The sequence below is a fragment of the Nycticebus coucang genome, chromosome 18 (assembly GCF_027406575.1).
Source record: "Nycticebus coucang isolate mNycCou1 chromosome 18, mNycCou1.pri, whole genome shotgun sequence".
NCBI lineage: Eukaryota > Metazoa > Chordata > Mammalia > Primates > Lorisidae > Nycticebus > Nycticebus coucang.
Genome location: NC_069797.1, coordinates 21,881,457 through 21,900,711, shown reverse-complemented (window position 1 = coordinate 21,900,711; position 19,255 = coordinate 21,881,457). Strand labels below are relative to the sequence as shown.

The 19,255-nt window shown below is 53.3% G+C and overlaps 2 protein-coding genes and 1 pseudogene across 5 annotated transcripts; 2 read left to right on the top strand and 1 right to left on the bottom strand.

The window, feature by feature from the left end:
• Nucleotides 1–281: 281 nt before the first annotated feature.
• On the top strand, nt 282–1,099 carry LOC128570770 (RING1 and YY1-binding protein-like; annotated as a pseudogene).
• Nucleotides 1,100–4,863: 3,764 nt separating this feature from the next.
• Nucleotides 4,864–18,536, top strand: SLC2A4 (solute carrier family 2 member 4). Of its 2 annotated transcripts, XM_053569488.1 has the most exons (12): nt 4,864–5,129; nt 6,401–6,517; nt 6,630–6,802; nt 6,894–7,018; nt 7,138–7,253; nt 7,359–7,521; nt 7,626–7,813; nt 8,294–8,398; nt 8,555–8,656; nt 9,760–9,963; nt 17,974–18,094; nt 18,306–18,536. In XM_053569488.1, exons 1-12 carry the CDS (start codon nt 5,097–5,099, stop codon nt 18,338–18,340), a joined length of 1,482 nt encoding a protein of 493 aa, XP_053425463.1. In that variant the 5' UTR covers nt 4,864–5,096; the 3' UTR covers nt 18,341–18,536. The 2 variants fall into 2 exon arrangements, with proteins under 2 accessions (XP_053425463.1, XP_053425462.1); XM_053569487.1 differs by lacking the exons at nt 17,974–18,094; nt 18,306–18,536 and adding an exon at nt 10,465–11,528 and having other exon boundaries at nt 4,869–5,129.
• YBX2 (Y-box binding protein 2) lies at nt 11,976–17,957 on the bottom strand. 3 transcript variants are annotated; one of them, XM_053569491.1, is made up of 10 exons: nt 17,115–17,467; nt 16,773–16,836; nt 15,362–15,395; nt 14,877–15,018; nt 14,461–14,550; nt 13,591–13,875; nt 13,344–13,447; nt 12,910–13,087; nt 12,452–12,536; nt 11,976–12,344 (listed from the first exon to the last, which is right to left on the bottom strand). In XM_053569491.1, exons 2-9 carry the CDS (start codon nt 16,792–16,794, stop codon nt 12,486–12,488), a joined length of 906 nt encoding a protein of 301 aa, XP_053425466.1. In that variant the 5' UTR covers nt 16,795–16,836; nt 17,115–17,467; the 3' UTR covers nt 11,976–12,344; nt 12,452–12,485. The 3 variants fall into 3 exon arrangements, with proteins under 3 accessions (XP_053425466.1, XP_053425464.1, XP_053425465.1); XM_053569489.1 differs by lacking the exons at nt 14,877–15,018; nt 17,115–17,467 and adding an exon at nt 17,522–17,957; XM_053569490.1 differs by lacking the exons at nt 12,452–12,536; nt 14,877–15,018; nt 17,115–17,467 and adding an exon at nt 17,522–17,957.
• Nucleotides 18,537–19,255: the final 719 nt, after the last annotated feature.

The window sequence follows — 19,255 nt, the reverse complement described above, 5'->3', positions numbered from 1 at the left end:
AAAAAAAATATATATATATATATATTATTATTTTTAGAGGTAAAAAATTGTGCCATTAGCTCAGGCTGGAGCCCATGGCACAATTATAGCTCACTGCAGCCACAAACCTCTAGGCCCAAGTGATCCTCCTGTCTCAGCCTCCTCGAGACTATATAGAGTCTTGTCCGGAGACTGGCAGCGGGGGCGGCGGCGGGAGCCCCAGCGGCTGAGGGCAGGCGGGCGCCCGTGAGGGATGGGGGCCGGTCTGAGACGACTCCCCTGAGATGGCGTTTCTCCTCTGAGCGGCGCGGGTTTCAGCTTGGCGGGGTGGGGCCGGGGGTACACAACCATGGGCGACAAGAAGAGCCCAACCAGGCCAAAAAGACAAGCGAAACCTGCTGCAGATGAAGGCTATTGGGATTGTAGCGTCTGCACCTTCAGAAACAATGCGGAAGCCTTTAAGTGCAGCACCTGCGTGCGATGTGAGGACCTGTCACCCTTGGTATATGGGGTCGGCGCACCACTCACTGAGCCACAGGCGCCGCCCCCTTTAAGTGCAGCATCTGAGATGTGAGGAAAGGCACCTCCACCAGAAAACCTCGGATCAATTCTCAGCTGGTGGCCCAGCAAGTGGCACAGCAATAGACCACTCCACCACCCCCTAAAAAGGAGGAGAATGTTGAAAAGCAAGACAAAGAGAAACCTGAGAAAGATAAGGAAATTAGCCCTAGTGTTACCAAGAAAAATACCAAAACAAAACAAAACAAAACAAAAGTTTGATATTCTGAGAGATCCTCGTAGCGAAGCAAACTGTATACCGTCTGCAAATGCTACAACAAAGACCAGCAAAACGAATCACACCGCAAGGCCCCGGCTGAAAAACGTCGACAGGAGCACTGCACAGCAGCTGGTAGTAACTGTAGGTAACATCACCGTCATTATCACAGAGTTTAAGGAAAAGACTGGCTCCTCCTCAACGTCCTCATACACAGTGACCTCCAGTGCAGGGTCAGAACAGCAGAACCAGAGAAGCTCAGGGTCAGAGAGCACAGACTAGGGCTCCTCACGTTCCTCCACGCCAAAGGGCAATATGTCAACAGTAAATGATGAATCTTTCTGAAATTGCACATGGAATTGTGAAAACTATGAATCAGGGTATGAAATTCAAATCCTTCACCTGCCCAAGCTGCTTGCACCCCTGGAGAATCTTCTGTGGATACTGACCTCTTAATGATGCTGCCAGGATAATTCCTGCTTACCATGAGCATCTGGCCACCAAGGAATTTTGCGCCCTGAGATTACTCTTGACACTTTTATGTATTCCATTGTTTTATATGATTTTCCTAACAATCATTTATAATTGGATGTGCTCCTGAATCTACTTTTTATAAAAAAAAACTGCAGTGCATGATTTTCCTTGTTAAAGAAAAAAATATATAGACTATAGGTGTGCAACACCACAATTTTCTTCTGTAGAGACAGGGTCTTGCTATGCTGCCTGAGCTGGGAAATAATTTTTTTTTTTTTTTTGAGACAGAACCTCAAGCTGTTGCCCTGGGTAGAGTGCTGTGGCATCACAGCTCACAGCAACCTCTAACTCCTGGGCTCAAGCGAGTCCCCTGTTCAGCCTCCGAGTAGCTGGGATCACAGGCGCCCGCCACAACGCCTGGCTATTTTTTGGTTGCAGCCATCATTGTTGTTTGGCAGGCCCGGGCTGGATTCGAACCCGCCAGCTCAGGTGTATGTGGCTGGCACCTTAGCCACTTGAGCCACAGGCGCCAAGCCGGGACATAAATAATTTTAAAAATAAAAATAGGACATAGGACAATGAAGACAATATGCTAAGAACTGTGTCATTAATTCAATCTTCTGCACCTGAGACTCAAATATACAAACAAAATATAGAGAAGAAAAAAGAAGCAGAGACTGTTGTAGGAGTTCAGAGGTCAAGATCTCTCCCCAGAAAACTGAAATAAAATAGAATCTTTTTTTTTTTTTTTTTTTTGTAGAGACAGAGTCTCACTGTACCACCCTCGGGTAGAGTGCCGTGGCGTCACACGGCTCACAGCAACCTCTAACTCTTGGGCTTATGTGATTCTCTTGCCTCAGCCTCCCCAGCAGCTGGGACTACAGGCGCCCGCCACAATGCCCGGCTATTTTTTTGTTGCAGTTTGGCCGGGGTCGGGTTTGAACCCACCACCCTCGGCATATGGGGCCGGTGCCCTACTCACTGAGCCACAGGCGCTGCCCTAAAATAGAATCTTTTGAGAGGGAGTTGGAGTGGGGAAGCTTTTTTGGGAGGATGAATGGGAGTCCTCTGGCATTTCAGATTGTGAGGAGGATTAATGCCACAAAGGCACCAAGAAGGGGTGAAACCACACAATGTGTTCTGCAAAGGTAGGTAGCATTGCCCAGAACATGAGAGGAAAACAGGGAAGGTAAGTCAGGAGAGATAGGTAATGCAGAGATAGGAGAGGAAGAAGGATTTGTTCACAAACTTGACAGAGCAACAGAGTCAGTAACATTTTAAGTGAGAGTGACAAGGTCAGACCTTTGAAAGTACTGATGAGGTACTTTCATCTTAAGTGAGAGTGACAAGGTCAGTACTTTGTTGGCTTGGCGGCTGTAGCTCAGCAGTTAGGGCACAGGCCACATACACCAGAGATGGCGGGTTTGAACCCAGCCCAGGCCTGCCAAACAACAATGACAGGTACAACAAAAAAATAGCTGGGTGTTCTTGTGGGTGCCTGTAGTCCCAGCTACTTGGGAGGCTGAGGCAAAAGAATCGCTTAAGCCCAAGAGTTGGAGGTTGCTGCAAGCTGTGACGCCATAGCACTCTACTGAGGGCGACATAGTGAGACTCTGTCTCAAAAAAAAAAAAAAAAAATGTAGACTTTGCATATTTTGTATTTACCTGGAAGGAAGTTGAAACACATTCTTCTTAGTAAAGTACTACAGGAATGAAGGGGCAAATATACAATGTACTCAATACTAATATGAAACTGATATATAAACAAGTAGATCCCCACTGTAAAAAAGGGCACGAATATATTATAGTGAGGGAGAGAGGGGAGGAGGATGATTGGCAGGTTCTGACCTAATGTGCACGAGGTAGGGGTATACAGCACACACCCCGGATGAAGGGCTCAACTACAACTTGAACTTTATCTTGGAAACGAAAACAATGTAACCTAAACATTTGTACTCTCATACCGATCTGAAATTTACAAAAAGAAAGAAAGGAAATGAAAATTGTATCTGCTCTCCTTATATGGGAAAAGGAGGAGCAGGAAGACCACTCAGGATGATAATGGTCTGGACAATCATGGCAGCAGTACAGGTGGAGAAAATCAGATGAACGTAAGTTTAGGAAGTCAAAACCCCAATATTGAAGTCTAACTGGATAAAAAGGAAAGGAGCAGCACAGGACGGGAGGAACCAAGCATGATTTCCACCGTAGGAGAGATAAGGTGGGTGTGGCTCAGTAAGTAGGGCGCCGGCCCCATATACCGAGGGTGGCGGGTTCAAACCCAGCCCCGGCGAACTGCAACCAAAAAATAGCCGGGCGTTGTGGCGGGCGCCTGTAGTCCCAGCTGCTCGGGAGGCTGAGGCAGGAGAATCGCGGAAGCCCAAGAGCTAGAGGTTGCTGTGATATCATGGCACTCTACCGAAGGCCGTAAAGTGAGGCTCTGTCTCTACAAAAAAATAAAAATAAAAATAAAAAGAACTAGAAAGAGGAGCAGGTTTGCACATGCTGATCAAGTGAACTGCCTCATTCAGGCTATAACTGGACACCTGGATCTGGAGCTCCAGAGAGAGGCCTGGGTTGGATGTCACAGTGGCATTAGGGAGGTAGGAATGGCTAGGGACAGTGGGTGGGAAGTTACCCTGGTCCCATCTGCTGCAGCTCCTCGCTCTCCGTCTAGGTGGCACTACAGCCCTGCACTTCTGAGGCCAGTTTTCTGAGCCACGCGCTCTGTGTGCTCCGCTTCTCTCTGGACACTCGGACCGTAGGTTGCGCCCTCTCTGCTGGGCAGGATTTCTCAGAGAATCCAAACCCTGAGCAGCCTCGGAGAGCGTGTCGTCCACGCGGCCAGCACATGGTGGCGGCTCAGCAACCCCAGCGCTGGTAGTGTGATTGGTGTGACCACCTGTCCCCCGGGCCGCCTCCAGGAGCCAACTTGGGGAATGTGTATAAGGGAAGGACCGGACAGGCAAAGTCTAGAGCAGGGATATACACTGAAAGACAGGACCAGGGAGCCCAGCCACCTGACCCTCTAGGAACGGAATTTCTTGGCCCCCAATGTCACCCCCTGTGGGAAAGGTGTCGTGGACCCTTTAAGGCTCCATCTCCCTGTCCTCCCCTGCCCGGGACAGACTGGGACACCCGGGACCTGACATTTGGCGGCTTCCGACGTGGGAGCTAAAAATAGCCGCTCTGGGTTACCTCGGGGCATTGCTCCCCACCCACCCCGCGCGCTGGCTCGTGCGATCTGTCTCAGGCGGCTGGATTACCCTCGAGGCCAAGTATACCTGGCCCATCCCCTGCTCTCGGACCCCGCAGTTCAGACCCACCGCGCCAGACTTGAAGATTCTTCCGCAGCCAGAGATCTTGGCTGGTGGGCGGAGTCCTAACACGTGGGTGGGCGGAGCCTTTTGTTCCTAGGATCCTTTCTCAAAACTTCCCAGCTCCCGGCTGGCGGGAACCCGAGAGGCAGGTCTCGCCAGCCACGCTGAGGAGGAGTGGCCTCACTGGCCAGACCTACTAACTCGAGCCAAACTCTCAACCCAACTCTTAGAAATGGGGCGTGGCCTTCTGGGGTGTGCGAGTTGCTGGCCAATGGGTGTTGTGGAGGGCGTGGCTGTTGGGTGCGGGGGTGAAGTGGCAGGGGCTTCTTGGGTCTATTCCCACAGCTTGGCTCCGCCAGTCCCGGGAGCCCTGCTGCTCTCTGCTTCCTTGGCTTGTGACTTGGGGTCCCACCAGCCCTGACTTCTGCACGTCGCTCTGGGACCCCCGTGGGCCCTTGCGGCTTCTGCCCGTCAGATCTGGGCCACAGAACACCGAGGCGCGTCTTTCATCACCGCAGCCCCTGAGCTTTCAGCTTTTCTAAAACAAGATGCCGTCAGGCTTCCAACAGATCGGCTCCGAAGTAGGGTTCAGCATGCGGGGGCGGGTTGGGAGCACGGGTCGCGTTTTTCCTGGCCTGGGGTCGTGGTTGGGGGTCAAATGGGGGCGGTCCCCGCGCAGGCGCAGGGTGTGGAGGTGAGGGGCTGGCTATTTATACCCCTCCTGGCCAACCCGTGACTGTCGGATTCCAGTCCTACCAGGACGAGGGTTGAGTCTGGGAGACTTTTCGAGGGCACAGACAACTGGGTTCTGCGAGTCCAGGTTTCGTCCCCTTGCCTGGTTGCCCCGGAATTGGGGACACCCTGCCCCTCAATCCAACTTGGGAAAGCAGACCTAGGCGAGTCTTGCCCTCCGGGAGCTGTTGTCTGCCCCAGCTCACAGGTAGTGCTTCGAAGACCGGAGGCTCTCGATGTGTCCCCACCCCCACTCCTGGACGCCCTCCAGGACGCTGAACTTTCCCTTGGCCCTATGGTTGGTGGAGGGGCAGAGGGGAGCGTCAGCCCCCCCCCCCCCAGCTCAGGTTTCCGCTTGGAGACAGTCTGTACCGCCAGCGAACGGCCACCACTGCCACCCCTCGTACCACCTTCCCACTCTCCTCCCCTGGAATGGCTGTCCCAGGCAGAGGCCCTGCACTGCCCCCCGTCGTTGGTCGGAGCTTAGAGGGGGAGGGGAGGCTGCTGCGGAGATAGAGAAGGCTACCCCTAGAAGAGATCACCGAGATGTCCTTTTTGGAATTGCCACAAGTCTGTTGGGGGCCTCCCAGAGCTGGCTGAGAGAACCCTCAGAGGGGAGGGAAGAGGACAGTGGCTGATGATATTATAATAGTGCACTTGTTAGTTTGTAAAACTAGCACTGTCAGTAATACTGTTAACATTTGACCTGATTTTCACAGTACTCTGTCAGGTAAGCAAAGCAACATCACTCCCATTTCACAGAAGAGTAACCCTAGGTTCAGAGTGGGGAACTGACTCACCCAAGGTCACACAAATCTGAGCTCTTAAGGCCAAGCCTGTCCTAAGGTCAGAGGGATTTTGAGACTTAAATCTTCAAACATTTTTCTGCCTTGGGGATTCAAACATCTAGTTTTTCCTCATGCCCTGCTGCGGTTGAGTTCTGTGTGCTCCTGTTTACGCTGAGATCTTTGTGCATTCCTAATATGGCCCAGTTTCCCTCACCCAACATATTGGATGGAACCCAGTATCTTCAGGCTCCAGCTGGGCCCAAGGCCCTTAGAAGAAGGGAAGAAAGCATGATTCCATATGACATGCCCCCTCTCTGCTTCTGCCCACCCAGGATGGAGAGCCTCCTCAGCAGCGAATGACTGGGACCCTGGTCCTTGCTGTATTCTCTGCTGTGCTTGGCTCCTTACAGTTTGGCTACAACATTGGGGTCATCAATGCCCCACAGAAGGTGAGGGGCCTGCAGCTGACAGGGCGGGGATGCCCAAACAAAGGACAAGGGGCTTCAGGTTTGGTGGAAAGGAAAAGGTGTATAGGGCATCACTCCTTTGCTATACCCCCAGGTGATTGAACAGAGCTACAATGAGACGTGGCTAGGGAGGCAGGGGCCTGAGGGACCCAGCTCCATTCCATCAGGCACCCTCACCACCCTCTGGGCTCTTTCCGTGGCCATCTTTTCTGTGGGCGGCATGATTTCCTCCTTTCTCATTGGCATCATCTCTCAGTGGCTTGGAAGGTTTGGAGCTAGAGGGCGGGGGTGGGGGGGAAGGGAGGAAGCCCCAGCACAGCTTCCCAACCCTCACAGCATTACTCTGTCTGCCTACCAGGAAAAGGGCCATGCTGGTCAACAACATAGTGGCAGTACTGGGGGGCACCTTCATGGCCCTGGCTAACGCTGCTGCCTCTTATGAGATGCTCATTCTGGGACGTTTCCTCATTGGTGCCTACTCAGGTACCCACGGGCACCACAGCCCTGCCAATTGCCCTGTTCTCTTTCACCATGCCTGGGCTTTCAGATGAGAGTGGGCACCTGCCCTCAGCCCTCTCTTCTTTTTTCTTCCCTCTGACCAGGGCTGACCTCAGGGCTGGTGCCCATGTATGTGGGGGAGATCGCCCCCACTCATCTGCGGGGTGCCTTGGGGACCCTCAACCAACTGGCCATCGTCACTGGCATTCTGATTGCCCAGGTGATCGGGCCTGGCCTCATGGAGGACTGGGCAAGGTTGGGTGGGCCTCCAGGGTAAAGCGGCAATACTAAGTGACCTGCCTTTGTTCCCAATCTTCTCCTACAGGTGCTAGGCTTGGATTCCCTGCTGGGTACTGCTACCCTATGGCCACTGCTCCTGGGCCTCACAGTGCTACCAGCAGTCTTGCAGCTGGCCCTGCTGCCTTTCTGCCCTGAGAGCCCCCGATACCTGTATATCATCAGGAACCTGGAGGGGCCTGCCAGAAAGAGTGAGCTCTCACCCTGCAGTCTAGCCCAGGCCCATGCCTCCACCCTGTCTTGCTAGCACCTGGCCTCCTCTCAGGCCCCCTCAGGCCTGACCTCCCACCCCCAGGTCTGAAGCTCTTGACAGGCTGGGCTGATGTGTCGGGAGCTCTGGCTGAACTGAAGGATGAGAAGCGGAAGCTGGAGCGGGAGCGGCCTCTGTCTATACCCCAGCTCCTGGGCAGCAGAACCCACCGGCAACCCCTGATCATTGCTGTTGTGCTGCAACTGAGCCAGCAGCTGTCTGGCATCAATGCTGTATGTATGGGCAGCCTCTAGGCAGGGCACAGGTCAGGCAAACAGCCCAAGGGGAGGGGAGAAGGGAGTAAGCCCCTGCCATTAAAACTCAAGGTCGGGGGCGGCGCCTATGGCTCAGTCGGTAAGGTGCCAGCCCCATATACTGAGGGTGGCGGGTTCAAACCCGGCCCCGGCCAAACTGCAACCAAAAAATAGCCAGGCGTTGTGGCGGGTGCCTGTAGTCTCAGTTACTTGGGAGGCTGAGGCAAGAGAATCGCCTTAAGCCCAGGAGTTGGAGGTTGCTGTGAGCTGTTTGAGGCCACGGCACTCTACTGAGGGCCATAAAGTGAGACTCTGTCTCTACAAAAAGAAAAAAAAAAAAACTCAAGGTCGGTCCAGCTTGTTTGGCTGAAGTGGAGGACACGACATCCCTGGGCAGGGTTGGGTGGGCCCAGGGTAAAGCGGCAGTACTAAGTGACTTTTCTTCTCTCCCACCTCTAGGTTTTCTATTATTCAACCAGCATCTTCGAGACGGCAGGGGTAGGCCAGCCAGCCTATGCCACCATAGGAGCTGGTGTGGTAAACACAGTCTTCACCTTGGTCTCGGTAACTGCTCACCTCTGGAATGGCCCACACCACTGGTTTCACATCCCTAGGTGTCCCAGAGGTCCCACTCTTAGTTGCTCCTCACCCCTGCCCAACCCTCCCACTTTCTGTGTCCTGAAGTTCCCTTGCCAAGCCAAGCTCTGATTCTACCTATAGGTGTTCTTGGTGGAGCGGGCAGGGCGCCGGACACTCCATCTCCTTGGTCTGGCAGGCATGTGTGGCTGTGCCATCTTGATGACTGTGGCTCTGCTCCTGCTGGTGAGGCTTGAGGGCTGGGAGAGGGCCAGCATCCCAACCCCTGGGAATAGCCCCAAGAGGCTCTGTGGCCAACCAGGGCCACTCCTTAACATACACACCTTTAATCTTGGGGCCATCTCTGTTCCAGGTCTGTGGGTGGTTGGCTCCAGAGTCTGCTGGGACTGTCTTTTGTGTCCTGAGGGATCCAGGCTACACTGGGAGGCTGTTATAGCATAACTCTGGCAGCCAGCAGGGAGGACCCATGTCAAGCCTTAGGAACAATAATTTCTTTCTTTTTTTTTTTTCCTCTTTTATAGAGACAGAGTCTCACTTTATCACCCTCGGTAGAGTGCCGTAGCGTCACACTGCTCACAGCAACCTCCAACTCCTGGGCTTAGGCAATTCTCTTGCCTCAGCCTCCCGAGTAGCTGGGAATATAGGCGCCTGCCACAAGGCCCAACTATTTTTTTTTTTTTTTTGGTTGTTGCAGTTTGGCCGGGGTCAGATTCGAGCCCACCACCCTCGGTATATGGGGCCTATGCACTGTACTCACTGAGCCACACGCACTGCCCAGAACAATAATTTCTAATAACCCAGCTTTAGAGCCAAGGGGGAGTTAACTGTCATAAGAGCTAAGAGGCCATGACTTTTCCTATGCCTTGAGGTAGCTAGTAGAATGCCAGTGCTCACCAGGGCACAGGCCCCTTACAAGCTACTGGGAGGAGTAGATTTCAGTATTTTTTATTTCTTTTCTTTTTTTTTTTTTTTTTTTTGAGAGAGTCTCAGTTTGTTGCCCCCAATAGAGTGCTATGGCATTATAGCTCACAGCAACTTCTGACTCCTGGACTCAAGCAATTCTCTTGCCTCAGCTTCCCGAGTAGTTTGGACTACAGGCGACTGCCACAATGCCCAGCTATTTTTAGAGTTGGGGGTCTCGCTCTAGCTTAGGCTGGTCTCGAACTTGTGAGCTTAGGCAATCCACCTGCCTCTGCCTCCCAGAGTGCTGGGATTATAGGCATGAGCCACTGCGCCTGGCCTAGATTTCAGTTTTCCCCTGGATTGAGGGCAAAGGAAGATCCAAAAAAGTCTAAATTGAAGTCTCTACCCTTCCTGCCTGGCCCTAGGAGCGAGTTCCAGCCATGAGCTACGTCTCCATTGTGGCCATCTTTGGCTTTGTGGCATTCTTTGAAATTGGCCCTGGCCCCATTCCCTGGTTCATCGTAGCTGAGCTCTTCAGCCAGGGACCCCGCCCAGCAGCCATGGCTGTAGCTGGTTTCTCCAATTGGACCTGCAACTTCATCATTGGCATGGGTTTCCAGTATGTTGCGGTAGGTCTTTCACCCCTTATCCCATCTTCTTTCCCACGATGTAGGCGGGTGGGGGAGCAACTCACAGCTAGCCCACTGCTTTCCAGTCAGGGACTCCTCCTACCACTGACCATTGGTCTTGGATCACTTTAGTGAACCACCTGCTCCACCAGAATCAGAAGAAAAAAGGGAGCAGACCTAGAATAGATAGTAACTGAGGTGTCTTCAAAACAAACCAGTAGCATAATCTAACTTAGACCGGGAATAAAAGTATAGGCTTTGTATTAATACTACAAATGGTTGGGAATCTCCTCTGAGTGTAGTAACTCAGGATGGGGAAGAGGGCAGAAAACCAAAGCAGAGTTGGGGTACCCTTTTCTCATTGTAAATTCTCATTCCCAGTAATTTATTTGTCCCTCAGTAGCCCAAGCCCTGGGAGAGCTTTTAGTTTCTGGTTTGCTTGAAGTTACCCCTTCTTTCCCCATGCAATGCTGTCAACATCTCTTTCTCTACCTGTCCCAGGATGCTATGGGGCCCTATGTCTTCCTTCTATTTGCGGGCCTTCTACTGGGCTTCTTCATCTTCACCTTCTTAAGAGTACCTGAAACCCAAGGCCGGACGTTTGACCAGATCTCTGCCACCTTCCACCGGACACCCTCTCTTTTAGAACAGGAAGTGAAACCCAGCACAGAACTTGAGTACTTAGGGCCAGATGAGAATGACTGAGGGGCAAGGCAGGGGTGGGAAAGCCAGCTTTCTCTGCCCCCCCTCAAAGAGACCCCCTCCTTTCCTCTGCAGCACTTTAACCTTCTCTTCCCCATCACTGCCAGGATGGAGAAAACCCCTGCAGCCTGGGGGGAGGGAAGGGTGGTCTGAGCACCCCCTCGCTCCCCTTGTGTGGATATTTATGTGTTGGTTAGGCTGTGGCCATCAGGGTGGGCTATCATTCCCTTCCCCACCCTTCCTAACATAATCCAGCCCTTTCTTCCCTACCCCTACCCAGAATACTTTCTTCCCATGCTAGAGAAGGGGGATTGGAGGGAGGAGAGGCTAGACCGACTTTTTCAGTGGGACAAACTGAAGCAGAAAGCAGGATGTGACTTTCCCACCACTTTGGACTCCTCCCACAACTTGGGACTTCACTGAATTCTTGCCACATGGACTCTGGGCAAATGGGATTGTCTTAACGCCTCCAGTGCAAAGGAATCACCTCCTGTCACTGCAGGGTCAGCCTTGCAGGCTGAGAGGGAACAGGAAAAGTATGTGCCCATGTATGGCAAGAGGAAGGGACAGCAAGTTCCCGCCTCTAGACTCAGGGTTGCGGGCCCTGCCCGGATTGTCCCCCAAGCCTGCCAAGCAAGGGCTCCAGCTTTCTTCCTCTCCCTTCCTGGGAGAGTACTATACCCATAGGCAGGCTTTTGACCAACTAAGGAAAAGAGGGGACTTGAAAGACTGCCTTACAACACCGGGCTGGGAGGAGCCTTCAGATATTTTTGTATATATGAAGAGGTAGAAAAGAAACCAAAGGTCTGTTGTACTGAATGTGTATATATAGATACATCTATAAAGTCACTGTTTGAAGACGATTGAGTGTCCTGTCGTGAAGGCACTCAAGGATGGGCTAAAACAGGGACCATAACTCCCCCTCATCCCTCTTTCTCTCTCTCCATCCTGCCTCAGCTTAAGGATTCAGAACTCTCCAAATGCTGTTACTCATGCTTCTACATATATTTCTATTAGTTGCTTTTATTGATAGTGAATGCTCAATAAATTGTAGCTGCAAGTGCTGGGCACTGCTCTTGGCACTCTGCAAAACTAACTGCAAGGGAGATGTTAGCCCATTCTACAGATGGGGGCAGTGAATCTCTCACATGAAGGCACTTGTTCAGACCTGTACAGCTATAAACACTGAAACAAGGATTCAAGACCAAGTCCTACCCACAGGCCCCACGGCCCTCTTCCCACTGTGGTTCAACAGTGAGTTACCAACAATTCTCAAAACAGAAAAGAGGCAGAGTCCAAGACAACGGAAAGCCTGTTTTTTGTTTTTACTGGAGGCTCAGGTGGCACATGACAGTTCATAAAATGGCTTCAGAGGTAGGGGGTTGAAGGGAAACAAAAAATAAACTGGGTGGGAAAGAAAAACAACCAGGAGGAGGTACAAGCTGGCTGGTTCCTTCTCAGCCTGATCTAGGGGAGGGAGTTGGTGCCTCTGAACAAGAAGGATGAAGTCCTTCCTTCAACCCTTGATAGGGAATTGGAAAAAAACAAAGCAAAAGGCTGTTGCTGTGGCCCTCCTGAGTCTCAAGGAAAAGGGGGAAAGCCGGTGTTCTGATGTCATGAATTATAGGAAAGGGGGGTGCTTGGTAGGGTACAGGTCAGTTGGAAAAACTGGCAGATACCTGAGAAAGAAAAAAGAAATGGGCAAATCATGAATAACAGTAACTTATCTTCATGACCCAGTCCCCTACCTTCTTGGCCACCCTCCCTGAGTGGAACAGCCACTCACCAGATGGTAGCTCTGGGTGTCCTTTGAGTTGGAATCACTCCAGTATGGTGGGGGGAGGGTCCCCACTATTGATGGGGGCTGAGGTCTAGAGAACAGCGGTGGCTAATTGAGATTCTCTTGTTCTTTAGGACCCCCAACTTCAACCTTCTCCCACCATTTCCCATTCCTCCCCCAACCAGTTCCCCAATTCATATCCATAAGCTGGTGCTGTGGCTCAGGCAGAGCTGAGGGGGAGTCTGTAGCAGTGACATGGGTTAGACTGCTTGTGCTACGTTTCTTGGTGGGTGAGGACACCTGCCATGGGTGGGAACAGGGCCAGGAAAAGGAGGAGAACAAAGGAGTAGAGTAAGAAAGAAAAGGAAAAGCAAAAGACAGAAAGAAAGGAAGGGTTAAAGGGGGGACAGTCCCAGCCTTTTCTTTGTCCTACCCCAATAGACCCGACATCCCAGGTTCCTCACCTCTGGAACTGTGGGCTGCCGGGGGCCAGGAGGCTGCTGCCGTCGCCGCTGGAAGTAAGGACGGTTTCGTGGGCGCTGGGGCTCAGGCCGGGAACCATCAGTAGGGCCTTGACTGGGCTTAGTCTCGCCATCCCCACCTTCTGTGGTTGGCTGTTGGGGTGGCCTGGGGCGGAAAGGCCTAGGGAGAGAGGCATGACCTGAAGGGACCATGGAACCAGGACAGACCACCTTCCTCCCAGGTCTTCCCAGTTGCCCCATCCCCACCTCCAGGAGCCAGGCTTCCAACCCCTGAGCTTTCCTCTAGACCTCTTGCCAGGGGATTCAGGCTCTTAGGACTTCACTCTTCCCCTTCCCATCCTCCTACCCACTTCCCCAGGGGACTAACATTGGATAGGGAAAGGGAAGACTGTGTCCCAGAAAGGGAGTCTTCTTACCTTCGGTACCTGGGCCGGAATCTGGGTGGAGGAACCCGGTCATCTCCTTGCTGTTGGTCCCCCTCCAGTGGGGCTGTCTCTTTGGGTTCTACCCCATCAGTGCCCTGGAAACATACAAAGGCCCTGGTGAGCTCTGGGGACACCAACTGTCCTGTGGCCAGGTTATCCATGGCTCTTCCTCCTTTGGGGATCCTGTGGTCTCTATCCTCACCAACTCCCAGAGCTGGGATAACTGGCTTCTCCTCACCTCTACAGGCTGTTGCTGATTGGGGGGCCTAGGGCCTCGCACAAACCGCCGTCGGTAGAAGAAGGGTGGCGGGCGCCGTCTTCTGGGCCGCTGCCCAGAGTCTTCAGCCCGCTCCCCTTCACTCCCAGGTTCTGTCCCCCCTGAGGGAGCCTCTGCCACCATGGGTGGTGGGGCAGCTGGGCGAGGCCGGGGGATGAATCTGCGGAACCTACGTCGGTTGGGGGCATAGCGGCTGCCCTTTACTGGCACCCCCCCAGGACCAGTTACATTGGCAGCTTCCGCACCCTGGGAAGGTAGAAAGGGAATCGTCAGAACCCGTTCCATCAAACGCACAAGACTCCCCAACTTGTATTCTTGGTGTCTAGGGGAAGACCCCTCTCCAGCTTTAATTCCTCTAACTTCTACTTCTACCCTCCCAAGGGGGAATGCAGTATTTGCACTCATCTGGGAAGGAGCAACACATCCTTTTGAAAGCACTGCTACTGCAGCCTCCCAAGTTTAAGAGTAAGGGTAGGGCAGGGGAGGAGGAAGGAAGGCCTGGCAGCAGTCATCCATCCATTACTACAGAGCACTGACTCTGAGAAGGATCAGGTAGGAACACGACCTCAAATGGAGGACAGACAGGGAAGCGCTTGGTTAACTACAGAGATGAAATCCAGACACTACAGACTGAGGACTGGGACATATTCTTTAGGACATTTCCTTAGAATAGTTCTAGCCTTAAGGAAAATGACATCTGGGTGAGAGAACACAATCCTATTCCCACAGCCTGAGGCAGAGCTGGCCCCAGGACGGTTAAAGGCTGTGATGACCTCTGAGCTACCCTCCCACAAGCCAGGCTGACCTCAGTACCCCACAACAGCCCCAAACCTTCTCTCCTTCCACGACATCAAACTCAACAGTCTCCCCATCTCCAACGCTGCGCAGAAACTTCCTGGGGTTGTTTCTTTTAATAGCTGTCTAAATGGAGGAAAGGCCATGAGAAAGGGGAGACAGAAAAAAGGAGTCTCTTGCTCCTGCTGGGTCCACCATCCAATTTCATTCTTTGCAACAGTTTACTTGGGGTCTGGGGCTGGAGCAAGAAGGTGCTCAATGTTTAGTAAGGGAAAAGTCATCAACTAGGGGCCTCATGAACTATGCAGTTACTACTGTCCCCAAGACACACTCTCTTCCCCTTAACCCCTCAGGGATTTCAAAAAGGAAGGCAAGAACTATGAACTCAAAGGCAAAACAAAAAGCAGAGAATCTTAAGTCGCAAAGCAGATAAAATGTACTGTACTTCTTACCTCAATCCCACTGAGAGCTCTTTCCACCAAAGCAGTGGTTCTCAAACTGTGGCGTGCATCAGAATCACCTGGAGAGCTTGTTAAAACAGATTGCTGGGCCCCAGCCCCAAGTCTGATTGATTTAGCAGGTCTGTGGTGAGGCCTGAGAATTTGGATGTCAGGTGATGCTGCTGCTAGCACAGGGACCACACTTTGAGAACCACTGCACCCAAGCATCTTTTTCCTCTGAAAGTGCCTGAGTCTTTCCTGAAGTGTTAACAGGTCCCAGAAGGTAGTGAGCACGCCCACTACCACACAACTCTGATAGCCAATCAGTAACCCAACACAAGTGGAGCTAATGGTGTTGATACAGGCACCTGAGGCAGACAGGACGGAAGCATTTCCTAGTGGGCAGGCCATAGGGGACTGACTGTGCTAAGGATCATGGCAAAGGTCTTCAAAGATAGGACTGGTTCTTCCCCTCAGAAAGCCAACCTAGCTCTTACCTGGTGAACAAAGACATCCTCCTTGGTGTCATTCCTGCAGAACAGGATGGTTTGTTAAGGGGGTGACTTTGGTAAAGCACTCAGCTCCACTAAGGCCCCCCACTCCAGCTTCCACAGTTAGGGGTAGATAGGATACCCCAGAAAGTCGCTGTAAAGAGAGGTATACCTAAAACCTCAGTGAGAACCTCAAGTTTATAGAAGAAAGTGCAGAGAAGGCAAAGGCACCTTGAAGGAGGTCAGATAGCTCTTTACCTGCCAACTGCTCCACCTTCTACCCCAGGGCACCTTAGAACCTGCAGGTCCTGGATGTAACTGTCCCTGCCCAACACACCCTCCTCCCTCAACCCCCCTTAGGGTTGGAAAATTCCATTGTCTCCTTCCTTCTCTACAAGCAAGGACTGAGAGAGTGAAGATTAGGCTAGAGGTGCAGGACAACTTTGAGAAGGGGAGTGTCAAGAATTTGCTCCAAAGAGCTACAAGACCCATTCTCACTCTCAGCCCAGAGACATCCTCCAGGGTCAGGCCCTCTCAACACATAGGAACCAAGGATGAAAGAGAAGAAAATGCCCTCCCATTCTCTATCATCGCTTGCCTATTACCCTTAGGTGTGGGGAAGAGGCAAGAGCTAAGTTTTCCTGGAAAGATTCCCTACAGGAGTCTGTTTCCTAAATTAGACAGGGACCCTTCCCCAGAACAAATGGTCTAGTTTTAAAGCACTGGGATCTGCACAAAGGTCAGCCTGCTAAGAGGGAACTAGGGCCTCCCAAGAAGGGAAGGGCTGGGCAGGGCAGGGCACGGCAGGGTGCCCAGGCTGGGTAAGGGCCTACGGGGGTAGACCTGGCTCTGCTTAGAATCCACCACTACAGCCTCTTGGTGCTGGGAGAGTGGGGATGCCAACTGAAGGAAAGCAGCCATCTCTGGTTAAGCTAGCTCCTTTCTCCCTCTGCCCACTGTCACCCTGAGTCTCAGCAGGTGGAGGATTCAGATGAGCCACAGCTCTTTAAGGGAGATGAGTTGTGAAGGTGCCATGAGTGCAGCCCATAACAGGAAATCAGTGGGGATTTCAGCCAAGAACGCTGATGTACACAGAAACCTACACATTCTGCCCCAAGGGCATGGCAAACCAAAAATAATGAGGCTACTCCAGAAGGTGAGACAGAAGCTGGGAGGGTCAGAGCCAGGTTTGCCAAGTTCCTGGATCCTTAATCCTCTGCTGCCCTTGAGGGTGTGGAGGCGGCTTCATTTTGCCACTAAGCCCACATTTGTGCTGTGGTTAAAGACTTTCAACCAGTGTCAGCTGGACATTGCAACCATGTGCCTCAGGAGGGGCAGATGAGATTGGGAAAGTGTCCAATCCCATGGGCTAGTTTGGAAGACACCCATTCCACCCCCGCCTGGGTTTCTTGGATACCTGTTGATGAATCCATAACCATTCCGGACGTTGAACCATTTGACAGTGCCCAGGACTTGGATTGCTGCCATGCAGAGATGCAGTGGGGACAGTAAGATGGGGGAAGAGATGGAGTTGGTTGGACTCAGTTTTGAGACTCCAAAAATTAACCTACTTCCTTATTACCTATTAAGCTTACCTTCAAGCCAACCAGGTTTCACTAATAGCTTCAAGGTATTCTTACCCCAGTTCCACAAATTGGAGTTACTCACAGGGGTCTCAGACTTTCAAAACCCTTCCAACTTTAAGGAACGTTTCCCATATCCTACAATCCAGGCCCTTCACACAGAACCGGGTACTCACCTGGTCCACAAAATGCTGCCCTCAGGTCATAACTGAGGGCTTCTCTAGCCCTCCCAATGTAAGGGTCCCCAGTGCACCTGCTTCATGGGCTCAGAAGTTTACCTAGTATTAATTCCAGTCAACTAGGCCAACTGTCCCGCCCTGGGGGCGTGACCAGACCTGAGGCTTTATTCTCCACCCTGAGGCTCCCCTAGGTGAACCTGCGGGCCCCGCCCTCCCGTCCTGGAAGGCACTGCAGGATTTCCCAGCAGGGGAATTCACTTTGGTCTGCAGCTTCCAGCCCAGTTAGTCCTTTGGGCCTCTGGGCCAGGCTGCTTTTGGCTACTTAGAGCCTGCCAGACTCCACGCTGCCCCTCCCCCAGCCCGCCGACCCCTTAGAGCCGCCCTGGCACGCGCCCCACCCTCACCCAGCACCGGCTTGTCCGCCTGACTCCGAGCCGGGGGTGCGGGGGTCCCCGAGGCCGCCGTCGCCAGGTTGCCAGGGGTGCGGGGGCCCGGCGCCGAGGGGGTCCCAGCAGCGGGGCCTGAAGCGGCTCCGCCCCCGCCGCCGACCGCTCCGCCGCCTGGTTTCTGCGGCTCCCCTGCGGGTACCGGTACCACTACCGCTACCACCCCTGCCGCCGTCGCGGGCACCGTCGCCGCGGGGGCCGCTGTCGCCACCGCTGCCACCTCCGCCTCGCTCATCCCGCCGGGTCCAGTACCGGCCCCCGCCGCCACCTCCTCCTCCACCGCCGCCGCCACCGCCCCGGCCCCTCCCCCCGGCTCGCGAACCCGCCGCCCCGCTCGGTCCTCGCGCCCCGAGCCTCGCCCGCACGCCGGCAGCCGGCCCGGAGCCGAGGCCAATCGCAGTCCTCTGCAGCGGCGCGCGCAGACCCCGCCTCCCGGCCACAGACCAATCCTAGCCGAGCAGTTCCCCGGCCCGCATGCCGGCCCCGCCTCCCAGACTTCGCACAGAGGCGGAGGCCCCCGCCCGGCAGCCCGTAAGTACACCTGGGCCCCGCCCCGGGAATGCCACGTGACTGCTCCCAGCCTAACCCATTGGCCGACGGCCCCTTTCCCCTCCCCCCTCCGCCCCTTTTCACCGGCCGCGGGAAATCAAACGGGCTGGTGGCTCCCCAACCGCCACCTGGCCTCTAAGCAAGGGCGGGGCCAGGCGCACTACTCCAAGGTTGCTCTGGACTACCCCTGTAGGAGGCGGGAGTCTGCAACCTCGGTTCTGGCGGTGAGCTGCACCGCTCATCTCCACCCTCGAGACCAACCTCGCTCGTATGCTGGAGGGTTAGACGCTTTCTCCCGGGCACCACCACCTTTGGTAGCTTCTCCTTATAGGATGCTTTTGCACACCCGTGGGGCAAGCCGGAAGGCTCAATGGAACCATTTTTCCCAGCTCACAGTTGCTCTTACAGGGCTTTTACTGTGTTTGTTCTTGAAACAAAGTTTACGTATGTTGTGCACACTTTCTTCGCTAAGTTTTGATAAACGTGTCTGCCCAGGTAGCCAAAGTCCTAGTCTGGTTATTTTCCCCTTACCCCAGAGAGGTCCTTGGAGCTTTCCGGCAATCCCAGCCTCCCCACAGACCAGCGCAGTTCTGATTTCTACCACCCTAGACTAGTTTAAAGGTCTCTTGCGTCTACATGCTGGTCACTGTGGTATCTAGCCAGCTGCTAAGCTCCGCCCAACTCAAGGTCTTTGCATATGCAGTTTCCTTCGCCCAGAACGCTGTGTCTCTTAGAGGAGCTCTCTGCAAGTACCAACTGATGTATATATATCATTCCTCACTACCACACCATCCTTTCATTTTTTTTTTTTTTTTTTTTTTTTGTAGAGACAGAGTTTCACTTTATGGCCCTTGGTAGAGTGCCATGGCATCACACAGCTCACAGCAACCTCCAACTCCTGGGCTTAGGCGATTCTCCTGCCTCAGCCTCCCGAGTAGCTGGGACTACAGGCGCCCGCCACAACATCCGGCTATTTTTTTGTTGCGGTTCGGCCGGGGTCGGGTTTGAACCCACCACCCTTGGTATATGGGGCCGGCGCCTTACCAACTGAGCCACAGGTGCCCCCTCTTTTTTTTTTTTTTTTTTGAGACAGAGTCTCACTATGTCGCCCTGGGTAAAGTGCAATGGGATCATAGCTCACAG

Coding starts and splice junctions, on each gene's coding strand:
- SLC2A4 (XM_053569487.1), top strand. CDS start 5,097: ATGCCGTCAGGCTTCCAACAGATCGGCTCCGAA. Junction 7,522..7,625: donor GGAGGGGCCTGCCAGAAAGA/GTGAGCTCTCAC, acceptor TCCCACCCCCAG/GTCTGAAGCTCTTGACAGGC. Junction 9,964..10,464: donor TGGGTTTCCAGTATGTTGCG/GTAGGTCTTTCA, acceptor TACCTGTCCCAG/GATGCTATGGGGCCCTATGT.
- YBX2 (XM_053569489.1), bottom strand. CDS start 17,798: ATGAGCGAGGCGGAGGTGGCAGCGGTGGCGACAGCGGCCCCCGCGGCG. Junction 16,837..17,521: donor GGCGGACAAGCCGGTGCTGG/GTGAGGGTGGGG, acceptor TCTGCATGGCAG/CAATCCAAGTCCTGGGCACT. Junction 13,448..13,590: donor ATCAGCAACAGCCTGTAGAG/GTGAGGAGAAGC, acceptor GTATGTTTCCAG/GGCACTGATGGGGTAGAACC.